This window comes from Chanos chanos, chromosome 15, assembly GCF_902362185.1.
Source record: "Chanos chanos chromosome 15, fChaCha1.1, whole genome shotgun sequence".
Lineage (NCBI taxonomy): Eukaryota > Metazoa > Chordata > Actinopteri > Gonorynchiformes > Chanidae > Chanos > Chanos chanos.
This window is the reverse complement of record NC_044509.1, coordinates 10,102,887-10,118,693: the sequence shown is the minus strand read 5'-3', so window position 1 is coordinate 10,118,693 and position 15,807 is coordinate 10,102,887. Positions and strand designations below refer to the sequence as shown.

Here is a 15,807-nt window from a genome sequence, read left to right as displayed (position 1 = left end):
TACTGATAACATATGTTCAATTTTCCAGCATTAAATGTACACCGATGTACAATCCGGAGAAGTTATATATATCATAAAGTAATGGTGTAAACTATGTAATCTCAGAGAAAAGAGTGAACATTTGAGAGTGAAAAGAGTAGAATTTGGTTTATGTGGACGTAGATAACGCCCCCTGACACATGACTGCAGTAGGATGAGGTCTTCCTGGGTGACATCATCATAATCACTAACACATCTTGAGATAATACAGAATTATTATGGGATTGTAGAATATTCTGGTACCAAATTGGATATTTTTTTTTTTTTTTTAATTTGAGGCACTGACCTTGTATGACAGTGAGATGAAGTGTATCTACTCATAACTGAAAGATCTTTCACAAAATCCAACTGTAATATGGAGAAACAGTTTGTTTTAAACAGTTTTAAACGGAATGCTGTCATTTTATACTGTGTGTGTGTGTGACAGTGTTCGAGCTGAAGCATTCGTCCTCTCTCTGAGAATACATGTACATAAAACCGTCCTCATACACGCTCTTGCCGAAGGACAAAGTGCTAAAATTTTATTGCTCAACTGAAAACCTAGCGTAGGCTTTCTAATGTAATTGTGAAAAAAAAAAAAAAAGTTCTCTTCCAAAATTACGTTTTATTCATTTCAAATCATACAGTTATGACTGATGTGATTCTGGAAAAATCTTTTTAATAGTTGAGCTTGGTTTATTATCTGTGGAAGATAATATAATAATAATAATAATATAAAAAAAAAGTGATTGCTTTTATTGGAGAGTTTGTTAATAATGTGTAAAATACGCCATTTTCCAATTTTGCTGTGACACAGAAAAATGTCATAGACATGGCTTGAATCAAACCACTTTAATGATTTTTTTTTTTTTGTCTATATCAGCACGTAACTGTACGAGGTAAGTGGAGACCAGGAGGAATGGCTTATCAGGTGACACAGCTAAGTGTGATTTTGAATTGAAGGGTTGGTCAATGCCACGGTATTAAGCTTTATAGGCACCACACATTAGTTGTGCATTTGCATAATTAAGTAGTTCATTCTAATTGCAACGCTAAAATATTTCAAGTCTATGTCCAGTCCTAAGTAAAGGGGAAGTTCACTCTTTCTGACATATGGACCCATTTTAACAATGAATTCTTTATCATCAAAACTTCAGTGTGACTTTTCATGGTTTTCTGTCTAAACATCTACCAGTGTTACTGTCTATGTCACTCTGGGTGGATTTTAAATGAAATCTAAGCCATCTGAGAGAAGGACAAATGGGCAGGTTAGTGATATAATGAGGAAATCTGTCAAAAGCGGTGAACTTCGCCTTAATTACCTAGTCTCCGTTCAAGTAGTAGAAAGCTAATTAGGGGGCTCATTAAAAGAAATATTCCATGTAGTTATTTTCCAAGCAGGTAGCCTTGGTGGGGAGAGATTCTCATCAAAATACTGAGAGACTGAGGTGAAACATGACTCAGCTAATAAACAGAAGAAACTCCAGATTTTAACAACAGATGAATTCTGGGGGTTAAGCAAACCTCAGTAAGTGAACGGAAAATACATTGGAAAATTCTAGTTCTGTTCAGTTCATACAAAAGTCAGATAATTCTCTGAAAATATGCCCACCCCCTTCCTTTTGAGACAGACACACTCTATCACAACCCATAATGTAGGATTCTTATCCTGTTTGCAAAAAAACAATTCATAAGCACAAATTGCAACAGAAGTTGAACACAAATAAGTGAGTATATTTTCCCACGTTGTTAAAACACACTAAAAAAAAAAAATAAATAAAGCAAGTTTTTTTTTTTTAATTCAAGAAAAGGTCTGCAAAGATTGTGCCGCGTTTGTGATCTGCCCTTTCATTTTTTAAGATAGCATGAAAAAAATGGAATAAGAATACAAGCAAACATTTTCAGGTAGTAGGTTTATATGAATTCATAAATACAATGTAAGATAAAAGAACAGACACCAGCGTTAAGGGCAAACATACCTCATTTGTTCCTCCTCTGTTCCTGCACTGTCTCTGTGTCTGACTCCATCTCAAAATATTCAAAATAATCATCATACCATTAAACCATTTAAAATATATATATATATATATATATATATATATATATATATATGGTGTATTTCTCATCACTTAACATTCCTCCCCTACTCCAAAGATTTTATCTGAATCATTACCTCAGATATGCTGGGTAAAGTTGCAGGTTCTGTTGAATCAAAATGAACACCATATGTTGAAGGTAAGGACAAGAGTCTAACAGAAGATATTGAAGCTTGATTCAATCCAGCAGTATCAGCATCTGACCTGCTTGAATGTTCTGTTAAGAACAAGACTATGAATAATAAAGGAATTCTTCCCTACTTTATGATATTATGTGTTTTAATCTCACCTAAACCGTGTATGAGAAATATTCTGTCCAACTTAAGCAAGTGCATGCATTTGGATCAGGTGGCCAGATTCCTTAATTTGAAAACAAAACAAATTCCGAATTTGTTGGGAGTAAGCACTTAACGCTTTTTTTTCCTCTCCTTTTTCAGTGACCTCTCTAACTCACCTTCTTTATCATATAGGATGGAGGAAAAGGACACTTGTCCAAAGTGCTGCACAGATGTGAAAACATGGTCATTTTTGTTGTTAAAAAACACAAAAGACAGAAACCACCACCACCCCCACCCCACCATTTCTTATGTTTGTCTTTTGGGAACCAAAGACTAAACTTGCTAAGATAAACAACTGCTAAGATAAAATAGAGAAGACAAATGCACCTCCATCTCCCACTCACTCTCAGTGACTTGAATGTTTCCCATTGTGCAAGGTAAAAATTTGAATTTTTCAAAAAATCTTGAAGCACGAGGTCAATTCAATCGTAATAATTTTTTTTTTGTCCTTCTGTCTGCAACGCTGAAGCTAAACCGCAGTCATCCAGGGCCGCAATATAACTTTATCTTTCCACGGCTTATGCGGCTATGACTCTGCCATGTTAAAATATTGTAGGCCCATTGGAGTATTGTTTTAATTATAAGGACTAGAAATATAGCGAATACAACATTTTTCACACTGACAGAATGAAACAGGGGGAGGGTAGCCTTTGCCACTGCACGCGTGCACTGGAAGCAGGGTTGTTTTAATATCACCTAAGCCTAAGGCACGCAATTTTCAAACAGGTGAAAGTCAGTGTGTGACAGAGTAAAAGTTTTGTGATGACAGTTATCATCAAATATTCTTTTAATTTGAATCGTTTGCTTCACCAGACTTTTTTTTCTTTGCTACTTTTCCCCCCTCGCAGGTCCCCTGTTACCTCATACGTTGCCGCAGCTCCGGAATATTTGTCATTCTGATAAGCACACGCGTTTAGGCTGATTTTTAAAACCCATGGTTACGCCGCGTGAGGACCGTTAAAAGCCATCTTGCGAAGGTCACGTCACATCTTTCACTCTATGGCTTTTTTGGATGGAGGATGATAAAATAACAAATTAGATAGAGAGAGAGAGAGAGAGAGAGAGAGAGAGAGAGAGAAGAAAGTGATTTTTAATCAGTCCTTTTCATCCTGTAGGGAGAACATTGGTTGTAACAACAAGAGGTAAGTCATCTGGGAGATAACACATCCACGCAGCACCTGAGGCCAACGTCAGAAACAAACCAGCTTATTCTCCTCAGGCGTCCAACTGAATCTTAAAGGGCATTGCACAAAGCCTACACAATCAGAGTCAGGTCATCTGGAGCGGGGCCGATCTGGGATCATGAAGTCAAATAACACTTGAGAGATTGTAAGGTAAGCCACTGGTCACTAAACGTCGTTGGGGTAATATTTCAGCAGACATGCACAGCCAAAGTCAGAGACAGCTCCGCCAGACAAGGGGGAGATCCCATTAGTCTAATCTAGAGGTTTTGCATCCAGTATAAAGATCGCTTGTGTCTCACCTACAACTACCTACGTTATTTTATGTACAGAGTGAAATCGACTACAGTCAGTTTTTTTTTTTTTTCCTTTTTTTTTTCTTTTTATACATGCTTAGATATACTTCTGAAAACCCAAATGTAAAGTAACTCTCTCACATAAGGCATACTGTATGTACAAACCTGGTCCAAATGAATTTGTATCAAACAACCCTCATCAAATATTCACACGTCTGCAACAAAACAAATATTGAAATATATATACAAAAAATACAAATGTAAATGCCCTAGAATATATATATATATATATATAATATGTATAATTTATATTTATATTTATATGTATATTCATATTTATATAGGTTTTAATCTTTGATTAAAAATCTGAAAATAATATCATTTTTTAACATTAAGAAAAAAATTTACATCTGAAACCATGCAACTGCCCGAGAGCTGTACCCAGTTTATCTGTCTTCGTGTCAGTAATCTTTGGGGCAATGAGTGTCGAGGGCAGAAACTGGTACTCGCTTCAGGGCACTATGTACTTAGGCCCGTTTCTTTCCTGAGCTGGTCCCCGGATCTGCTGTGCCTCCGCACAGACACCACGAGGAGCGCAAACCCTCTGCTCTACACTTTGGACTCGTTCTCCATGTTGGCAATGTCACCGTTTCTCTCCGCCTGGTCCTTGTTTTTCTCCTGCGCCTCGTCCTCCGCGTCCAGGATACCCTGCTGGCTCAGTTTGCTGGCCACCGACCACGTGAGGGGAAGCCGGGATCGGGAGGTCATTTCGGCGAGTTCCTTCGCGCTGCAGCTGGGCGTGTTGGTCTCGTAGATCTCGTGGAAGCTGTTGTAGTCCACCTCGTAAAAACCGTCCTCCAGAGTCAGTACGGGCGTGAAGCGGTAGCCCCACTTGATCTCGCTTGTCACGTACGAACTCCTGGCCTGGCACGTCATCCCTGCGGAAACGAGAAGCAAGTGGAAAAATTCCGATTTCCGAACAAGGGAATATTGCAAGGGAATATTGCAATTATCATTCTCAGTCAAAGCATCCTTACAAATCATGTGTACTACTAAACAAGGGCCAGATTTAAGTCGCATTCATTTAGTGTGTAATGAAATTCAACATTAATGACTCACGAAGATAAAAACAAAATACTGGCAGGTGGATGTCTACCATAACATACATCAGTGGCATCGTAGACTGAATAACTGATACCAGATGAGATTGTGGGGCTGCCAAAAAGGCTACAGCTGATTCCGTGTTTTGGATATTTGATGCTCATAAAGTAGGTGTGGCATACTTCCAAATGCTTATTAACACACTGCATTGGAAAGCACTAGCTGAAGAAATTGTGATTTCATTAGAGAAAGCTTTTAGCACAGACCCCAAGTAATGAGGCAAACTGCAAACATGCAGGGAGAAAAAAAAGATTGTAACTTAATGACAAACATTTAATTTCCCATGCAGGCTGAATGGAATGTCCATTTAGAAATCTGTTTTAATGCTATCTTATTATCAAACTACATAACAGTTACATTGATTTAGCCTTTCAAAGAGATGATTTGGAGCTGGATCAAAATGGGATAATACAAACACTATCAAGATTCATTTAACGCTGGAAAATCTGCTGACTACTTCTGCATTATTTTCTGATTGCTGATTTTACATTTTTCCCCACACAGCAAGCTACCAGCTAAAAGCTGAAGTGTTCAGATCAAAAGTGACATATTAGTCACCTTCTTGACCTCAAATGCTAATTAAGCCGCTATAATTCCTTTTGAGGAGAGTTAAGTGTCAGGGATTCAGGCAATATTGTGAACATTTAAAACCGAGAGTGAGATTAAAATTGAGGTGAAGAAGGGCCAAATTAGAGTCAAGTGATGTACACCATTAATAATAAACAGTTTTTTTTAAATGACTCCATTCATTACAGCTGCAGAAGAACATGCTTTTTTTTTTTTCTTCTTCTTTTTTTTAAGCATTTCAGAATTTGTAGCTGTTAACCAACAGACCTCTGATTTGAGTAAGATACCATGTCTGACCTCCATGTTAAGTTTCTGCATATCTGCCAAATCTCACAAGGATTTTACTGAGTGGGTATTGTTGAAAGCTTTATGTGATGAATGATGTTTTGACCCCTTTTAGCCATAGATGTCTGGCCAATGTGAGCCTGCTTCTCTGGGTCATACTTTTAGCACATGAACTTAACGTTTTCTTGCATCTTTATCTCTGAATCTGGAATGTTCTATTACCCACAGTCTCACAAGTCTCCCACAGCAGATGAGGCAAGTTGAGTAGAGTGTGGTTAGCACATACGTCCCCTGACAAAGTGCAAAGTCTCTCACAACTTTTTTTTTCTTCTCACACTACAAGTTCTATACTTTTGTCAAGCAATGCAATGCTTATCTCTAGGCTACGCAAAATGTCAATGGCTCCTGACTGGGACACAGTTCTAGCATGAAGACCAACATGTGAGCGCAGCTAGTGTGTTACACAAACCACTTCACACTTACACAGAGCTACTGAGCAAATATTCAAAACAGGTCTATGAGCTTAATGCTCCACGTAAGGCTGGTCCCAACCCACAATATAGCTGCGCTTCCCCACAAAATATCTGCACTCCATAGAATGCTATCCATATTTTTGGCAAAGCAAAGGGCACAGCTCAATCGATGACTCGGGTCTGTTACAAAACAATCCCTTTTCTAGAGTCAGCTCAACAGCACGAGTGGAAAGACTCCGTCGAACCAGCGTTTGAACCAAAATCTCAAACGACACTGATTACAAGATGGTATTGAGAGAGAGGCCGAGAGAAAAAGAAAATAAAAATCAAAGATTCTGATCACAGCACAAAGCCTCTGAGAAATGGACTACAACTCACTGCAATCTACTGTGTGTCCATCTCGCCACCTCCTGCATGTTCACTGTTCTTCTCAAGTCGAGGTAGGTGATAGCAGTAGCACAGATATAAAAACAGTGGAAATGGTCATGTGTTCAGCTTCATGTTCTGAGACAATCATTATCAAATATGCATGAAGAAGGTAGAAGAAGTTGCTAGCCGATACAGAGGCTAACAACCTCGAGGCCAATTCGTCTCAGCTTTACACTGTGTCTCCCTAGGTATTCAGCTTCAGATAGGACCTGTCAAAAAAAAAGCTCAAATCTAAATCTCTGAGCGTACATCATCAGTGCTCAAGGACCAGGTAGTGACAGGTTTATTGAGGATCAAATTTCTGAGGAGTTGAGTTGCAGACATCATTAAAGGCTCAGTGTCCAGTCGATAGCGCCGTGGCTGATTACGCTCTCACATAGAGGCCTGTGTTTTGAGTTGGTAGGCTGAGAGATACTCCAACACGTACCAGTGCAGGGAATGTGAACAAACAGCAACAGCCCAGAGGTAAACTGAGAAGGCAGACACCCACACAGTCCAACCCCAGCACATTTATATAACCCACGTTTTTTTTTTTTTTCTTTTTTTCTATTTTTTTTTTTCTTTTCTTTTTTGGAGCCCGGGCCAGGTTGAACGCGCTAGGCAGTGTCTGCTGAATCTGTAACTCATTAGGATGATATCATCACACCACACAAAGATGATGAACTGCAGGATTTCAAGTTGGCCTCAAGGGAACACACACGCACACACACACACCCCACACACACACACACACACACACACACACACACACACACTTTAGCTTCTTCCCAACTCTACGCTGTATAAAAATACTATAATATTTTCCTGATATCTATAATAATATATATATACAGCTACCCGCAGCTCTTGCAGGACAAAGAAGTAGTTCTCAATTCCAGTGGCAATATTGTACGTGAGCCCAGAATAAGAGACAGGAGGCAGAAGTTCAAACTTTTATCTGTGATACTGAATGGTGAGTTTTTAAAGCACACATTCATTTTGTTGATGGGACCATGTGAAAGTAAAATTCAGGGACAGAGCTTCTTTTGAGCTGAACCTTTCATATTGCATCTCTTATCAGCCTAGAACAGACCTTGGTCAGCTGAATATCCCTTTAGCTTGATAGTGTCAGAAAATAAATACAACAGAAAGGTTTCCTATCGTAAAGGACTCACTTTGAGAAACTCCCTTAAAGAATCTCCATTGAAATAAAATATAATATATATATATATATATATACATTTCCTCCTCTGGCTTACATTGGAGGAGTACATTGGCTAAATCAAATTTAACATTACAAAGGAAAGTTTCACATACGCACTCAGTGCACAACAATCTAAATGTCATATTGAAGCCACACGTAATCTTCCGACGATGCATCCAATATACTGTATGTGCTAGCATCTGCTGTTCTGTTGAGGGAAGCCCCTCCAGCGGAGGCAGGTCGGCCATAGAAAACAAACAAACAAACAATCAAACAAACAAAAAAAAACCCAAACAAATAAATAAATAAAGCATGCAAGCCAAGCCACAAGCTCCTCTGCATTCCCCCACATGCCCTGTCTACCATGCTAACCTCTTCTGCACTCCCTGAGTGTTCTCTTTCACACCACTGCCTGAGAGTGCCTGAGGGCTACAAGAGGATGCAACACGTACATGCTCTTTGGTCTAGAACAGATGTGCTTCAGAAAGGGATATTTACCCAGGCAGCGGGAGTCTCGGTATATGCACGGAAAACCGACTTTAGCTTCGGTCGTTTGCGTTCGTCGCCAGTCTCGCCTCACGCGAGAGACCAGAGACCCTGGTTTTGAACGACTGCATTGTGCTCTCACTCTCGAGGAAAAAAAAAAAAAGAATAAAAGAAAAAAAAAAAAAGTGTCTCTGCTGGTTTTCATAAGACTGATGCAATTGGTCACAGTTCAGGAGTCTGTGATAATACTGCTATGTCTTTTCTTTACTTCTCTTTTCTTTTTTTTTTAAATTCAGTCAGCATAAATTCAGCTGCTGCTAAGGCTTGATTTCACTCTCCCAGTGATCACTGCACTGGGCTGTTTTTATGTGGAAAAGATCTGTCATCAGGATTTAACTTGGTTGCTACAATATGAGGATTGTCAGCCAATCAGTGAGCCATAAAATGCAACAAAGTTGCAGTTACTGAAGAGACTATAAGGACAGTGCATTTTACTGCACAAAACTGGCCATCAGTGTTCTGATGTCTATGTTAATAAAATGCAGAATGTGAAAAAAAAAAAAGGAATGAAAAAGAAACATTTTCATGACTTACGTCAACACACACATTGTTCCCTTCCAAATATGTGCAGTGCAATGCCTTGGTCTTTATGGACAGGTTTACCAATTATTTAAAGGCATTTTTCACGGCTGTCTTCTCACTTTAAAAAACAAGCCAGTGATAGGGATTTGATGCATTTTACTGCATTCCATCAGCTGTAATAGCAGAATTTTAAAAATTTTAACAACTGCTATGCTTAGCAGGAAACAATGGACATGCATAAAATCACTCTTTAGCCTGTTAAAATCTCAGCTTCACATTATCCTGCTGTGTACAGGAGTAAAGGCACTCATGTTGGCAGTCTGAAATACAGTTATCACAGGCAAGGGAATGGTTCAAATTCCCACTGAAAGGTCCCCCCACCCCCCCCCCCACCCCCTTTCTTTCTCTCTTTCTTTTTTTTTTTTTTTTTAGGTTAGAGCACATTGGTGAAAAATTAGAATCTCGTGAAGCTGTCCTGAAAACCATCACGATCACACGGAAATACATTATTATCGCTGAACACCTAAAACAAGGCCTCTTTACGCACAAATGTATACGTTAGCGGCTGAGTTTTCTTCCTGCATGCAGCCCAGGGGCTGGCTGAATCTCTGCTGTTGTAATCCATGCACCTTCTGCACTGCAGTGCGTATACTGTGTTGGAAAATGTCCCACAGCTGCTTAATCTTTAACAGGAAAAAAAAAAATACACACAGAACTATCTGCCAGGAAAAGCAGGATTTTCCACCGTTTTTTTCTTTTCTTTTTTAAAGATAAACTTATGCAGGGATGAAACAGAGACCCCGGTTTGAGAATAAAAAAGGAAAAAAGCCTCCACCTACTTCCAGAGTAGATGGTAGGGAATTGCTAATAATAATATTATACTCATTGGCTGATGTGTCCCGCTGTTTAGATAACAGTTGTTATATAATGTCAGTGGGCTTTCCTGCCTGCTCACTTTGGCTCTAACAAAGATGAAGCGTGGCTTACACTTATGCTGTCAGTACAGTTGCTATGGCAACCCCACAAACTACAGCAAATAACATTATAGTCGCTTTAAGAAAGGTATTTTTTCCTAATTGCACCGACGACACAAGAAAATCTTCTTGTTTATATCTGTATTTCCACTCCTCAGAGAATCTCACTCCTGAGAACAGGTGGCAAAGGACATGTTCTGTCCTTTTGTCATGATTGATTTCAGGTGAAAAGGTTGAACCTGTTCGCTCGAATCATAACGCTCATCTAAATAATTTCCAGACCAGTGACGACGACCTCTGTTTCACACTCTTGCTGGACCTGTTGACCAATATGTTGACCAAACACACTTGCATGTTTACCAAGCAAGCAGCGAAGATTGTAGAGTGAGAATTATCATTTTCCTTTCAAGAACTATATTTAGCGCTCTGAAACCAAGTGCCCATCTCTTGTTGATATTTTACGTGGGAGAGACAGAGAGTGAGGTTTTTGCTAGAGGATGGAAATATAGCACTCAGACAAAGTCAACAGCAATAAGGAACACAGGAATTCATCATCCCAGCCATTTTCTCAATTCTTAACTCCAATTTGGTTTTTCCTGGACAAACATCTCAGGTCTGGGGTAAACAATTTGTGATCTTCCTCCTCTGTATCTGATATGCGGAGGTCTCTCAGGACTTGGCAGAGCAGGTGTGTTTGTGTACAGCTGAGGTAAAAACCCTCCGAATCCCTGCCATGTTCCAAGAGGATACCTGTCTCCTCTTGCCTTGAGTCAAATTCTTCAAATATCATTAGCAGCCAGCCAAATCGTTTATTAGGTCTGGACCGCTATTCCAAGAGAGAGGCACCCACAGTAATAGTCTCAAGCTTGTGAATGAACTATTAAAACTGTAATGCTTAAAAAAAAAGAAAGAAAAAGAAACAGTAAAATTGAGATGTGTAGCCAATCATTATCAACCTATGAGAGTTCAAATCCCCTCCGGCCCTTATTAGTTCTGCTTGGCATTGTAAAGATACTGTCTGAAAGGTGACTCATCCTTTCTCACAAGATTGCCCAGTCACTCATCACGTCACAGTTTCCCTTCTTGCATAAGGGCTCTGATTTACCCTGTCTGTAAGTATAAGTACCTTTTTCAGCTTCCGAACTCACAGAAGGCTTTCTCCTAACAATATATCTACAGACATCATTATATAATCCCTAGAACCGAAAATAAGCTCATAACAGCAAGTTTTGCGAGAGCCCGTTTTCATTGGGACTGCGTAAAACCGATCACTTAAAAAAAACCCCCACACACACAGAGTTTCACACAATGACGAAAAGCCAAAAGATTTTGGTGCAACAAATAGGGAATGTTTCCTACAATCTGAATCATACCATGTGAAGCACATTCTCTCTCAGTCATCAAAAACTAAGACAAACAAATGAACCCCGTCAAGTTCTATTGCCTTCTCTCCTTAAGGGTTCATTGTGTTGCATGATCGAGGTCTCTGGATTTATTTATTTTTTTCATAGAAGTTTAATTAATAAAAATCATTCATATAAACACTGAAGTACATTTAACGCCACATACAATTGCATTACTGTTTTACTGTCATTTTATCATCAAAGAACCCATAGTCTTCAAGCCAGGCCTTGCTGAATCCAACTGAAAATTTACAAATGAAAAGGATTGGAACTATAGATGTGCAGGCTTCTGGTTTCAAAACGGCAGGCTTCTCTCATTCTGGCTCATTTGACTCATTCAAAGAGTCAGCTGATATAACACACAAAAAGGGGAAGAAAAGGGGAGAATTTAAAAAGCCTGGAAAGCAATTGATTTGTTGGTCTATGATCTGGATCATGTCTAAAATATTACATGAAGAATAACATAAAAGTTGAGTACCCTTACACAGAGCTGTCCAAAAAAAAAAAAAAAATAGCTGCTACACCATTATGTGAATCGCGTTGTTCTTATCCCCCTACTGAAAAACAGATACACTCTCGCTGCACCTAGATGGCAAAAAAGAGTCGAGACTTAACTGGAAATATGTGGGGAAAATAAAATGAAACGGACAGATTTTCTTGCTTTTCATCGCAATGCCTGCACGGCACACCCCAGGAATAAATTAGATAAAAAAAATAAAATAAACAGATCATACATCCTTACAGTTTAATTAATTTCCGTTCTTACACTTTAAATAACGACAGATTGTTTTATGATGATGAAAAATGAAAAAGAAAAAAAAAAAAAAGTAAAAGGATTTTACACATTGTGCGGATCAAACAAAAAGAGCTGGGTGTTTTGACCCGTTCAACCGTTTCATGCCTCACCACTGGCAGGGTAAAACATGGGTGTGTGTTTTCTCCGCAGGGTGTTCCACAGCGTTATCTGTGCTTGGTATAAAGTGACTCACACACATTACAGTTGCTTCACTAACTCCACACAAAAAATTCGCTGCCCACACCAGGCGCAGAGACCTGCTTTTCACCCTACTGTTGCGTTCTTCCACTGTCAGAAATCAGTTATTTATTTATTTCTCTATTGTTCTTTTCGCGCAGCCAATTATTCAGCCTTGCCTCTGAAGTATATTCAGATGGATGCTTTTGGTAACCCCCCTTTTCACATCTCACTGGTCTTTGGTTATTCCTTAGCTCCAAGTCCAGTCCACGCTCTTCTAATTCCTCTGGGAAACTATCATGATACTCCTGCACAGACCAGACCTGTACAGGAGGCCAGATCATCTATATTCCACACATCTTCACAGTGTAACTGTCTAATGGGATCCTCATAAAAAAGTCATCTGGAGCATGAAAGCGATTACCCTGGAAATGTGAAGTGGGCAACGCATTCGATTTCAATTACTGTACCCACTGACATGCAGAAGGGCAAAAAAAAAAAAAAAAAAATCCACAAAACTGGAGGGTCTTCAGAGACCATTAAAGCACTTTGAGATTTAACTATAGGGTAAAGTAGACGTGGAAGACTCGAAAAGAGCACCCCTAAGTACATGGAGGTCATCTTACATGATCGACGTGTACATACAGTATACATGTGTGTTAGTATCCCTTTCATGAATGTAAATGGTCGCTGCATCGACTCAGCATGCAACCTGAGAAGCTTCCTGGCTGATCTCAGTTTCTCCCTTTTGTACCCCCACTAAATACACTGGGTTTTTACTGTTGCCATAATCAGGCTATTATTTCTGTAGGGAACGGTTACAATAGCACATGCGGTTATAAAACCAGGCTCACATACATCTCTTCAAACGGGTAATGAAATTTGATCCGATGCCTGGAACACACTTATTGATGGTGCACCTGCCTTCCAGTCTATGGTATTTCTTTGCCTTTTTAAGTCTTGGGTTGAACAACGATTTGTACTAAGTTTCTTTATTATTGTAAAGTCATACAGCTTCAAAAAAAAAAAAAAAAAAAGACAGAAAATGTTCCAGTGTTTCTTGGGTGCTTACCTGTGGCTTCTACCATGCCTTCCAGAATGACCACGATCTCCAGCTCCTCCTTGGCCAGGCTGGCTTTGGAGATCTCCCAGAATGGGCTGTGCTGGTTGATCTCATGGCAGATGATGAGTGGCGACACCAGGAAGAGCCTGTCATCTCCAGTGTCGTAACCCACATTAATGTCTGTTTGATTTAAAGGGATGAATTCCCCTTCCTTGGTCTGCTTGGACTTGATCAGCTTGGCTCGGATGGACGCCTCCACAATGTGCGAGTTACGGAGGTCCCCGACACGGAACATCAGGCACAGCCGGCCGTCTCTCATAGATATGACAGCGTTGGTGGAGAACACCAGCGTCTCTGCCCTCTTCTTGGGCTGTGAGATCTTCACAAACATACATCCTACCATGAAGGCATTGACAATGGATCCCAAAACGGACTGCACTAAGAGCAGGACAATACCCTCTGGACATTTGTCTGTGATGACCCTGTAGCCGTACCCAATGGTTGTTTCTGTCTCTATCGAGAACAAGAAAGCGGAGACAAATCCGTTGAGGTTGTTGACGCACGGAGTCCATTTGTCGTCCCCTATATGGTCCAGGTCGCCTCTTATGTAGGCTATTAGCCACCACATGAATCCAAAGAAGAGCCACGTTACAGTATAAACCAAGACAAAGATGAAGAGGTTAAACCTCCATTTCAGGTCGACCAGCGTAGTGAAAATGTCTGTTAGGTAACGGTAGGTCTCGCGTACATTCCCGTGGTGCACGTTGCACTTTCCGTCCTTGCGAACGTACCTCTGTATCTTTCTCTTAGATGTCTCTTTGTCCACCAGCTGTTTGGGAATGTCCTCACGAGCTTGCTTAGGCAGCTTCGGCTGTCTGATAGTGATGGGGCTCTCCACATCCTGCTCCATTGGGGCTTCTAGAAGGATCAGAGCGCCTAGATTGGATGAAAAAGGGAAAGAAGTGGATGAAAACCAAAATATTGTATCGCTTCGCTTTATTTTTTTGCATTGTACTTACTGTTTACCTAAATGTACTTAAATATTTAAATGCACCATCTATTTCATATATAACAAAACAGTAGAGTTCTATGAGGAAATTCATGAAATCACTTGAGTTGTTTGTATGTATGTACTATACACACACACACACACACACACACACACACACACAAGAACATATAAAATTGTTCTTGCTACAACTTGTGTCCATATCCATGAGGATAATGTAGCTAAGAACTGTGATATAAAAGACCCACTCTGAAGGCCCTTGAAGGGTTTCTCGTTTGTTGCTAATTCATTTTGATTCCTCTCATTCATTTTAAATGAACTGGTCTCTCCTGAGACCAAAACATCATGGTTTCTTTTGTTTCAGATAGGAAAAAAAGACGTATTTGATGAACAGTTATCTTTTCATGCTGGTATGGGGTTTTTTTTGCTGGATTGTGTGCAGTCTGTCCCCTTTTGCACCCTTGGCTTTGTCACTTTCTACACGTGCTGGGTTGATGCGAATGATGAGTCAGTACGTGAGGTCCTATTAGGTCTTCAGCTAACATCAGTCCATTTGAACCATGACTATTTTTTTCCCCACATGATGAAGGTCTGCATGCCACCAGATTAGAGGGCTGTCAGACCACATTCTGTCCAACTGGACAAACTGCCATGAAGCAAAGTAATGTTCGCTCTTTTGCAATTAAAGCAGGGCTGTTCCACTTGGCTGGCTCAGTCAGGAGTTCAAAGAGGACATATTTTAGTCACCATTTTGGAAGATTAAATATTGTAGCTATCGGGGAATGATGCCAGAACTCAGTACAGTCTGATTTCAACAAACACACGGGGACAGAGGATAGCCCTCTCCTTGTACCCAACATTTTCATATTTCCATGCCTGGGGTCACAGGCCTGGATATCTAACTGCTTCTGTCAGCAACAGCATGGCAAGAGATTTCGTGAAACTAACATCATCACTCCAACATCAGTCTAGATTCACGCGCTTTCAACTCACAGTAACTGCTGAGATATCAGTATAAACACTGGGGAAGAGTACTCAGGAGGAAAATTATGAGGGACTTCCGACTTCTGAAGTACCACACTGGTGTTTTGGTTTTTTTTTTCAATTTGTGAATTAAAAAGTGGTCTTTGCTTAACATGTTAGCTATTGGGCTTGTTTAGAGCTGTTTTGTTGTACAGAACCTGTTAAAGACATTTGAAATGCACATTTAATTGAACACGCACTTACAGTCCAGCACTGACGAAAGCAATGCACATTACAATAAATTAGCCAGATCTGCCAATCTGGATG

The 15,807-nt window shown here is 39.9% G+C and overlaps 1 protein-coding gene across 1 annotated transcript; it reads right to left on the bottom strand.

The window, feature by feature from the left end:
- Nucleotides 1–4,538: 4,538 nt before the first annotated feature.
- kcnj6 (potassium inwardly rectifying channel subfamily J member 6) lies at nt 4,539–14,418 on the bottom strand. The gene is made up of 2 exons (XM_030792398.1): nt 13,518–14,418; nt 4,539–4,867 (listed from the first exon to the last, which is right to left on the bottom strand). The coding sequence occupies exons 1-2, from the start codon at nt 14,416–14,418 to the stop codon at nt 4,539–4,541; spliced, it is 1,230 nt and encodes a 409-aa protein (XP_030648258.1).
- Between the last annotated feature and the right edge of the window lie 1,389 nt (nt 14,419–15,807).

Coding starts and splice junctions, on each gene's coding strand:
- kcnj6 (XM_030792398.1), bottom strand. CDS start 14,418: ATGGAGCAGGATGTGGAGAGCCCCATCACTATCAGACAGCCGAAGCTG. Junction 4,868..13,517: donor AGGCATGGTAGAAGCCACAG/GTAAGCACCCAA, acceptor TCGTTTCCGCAG/GGATGACGTGCCAGGCCAGG.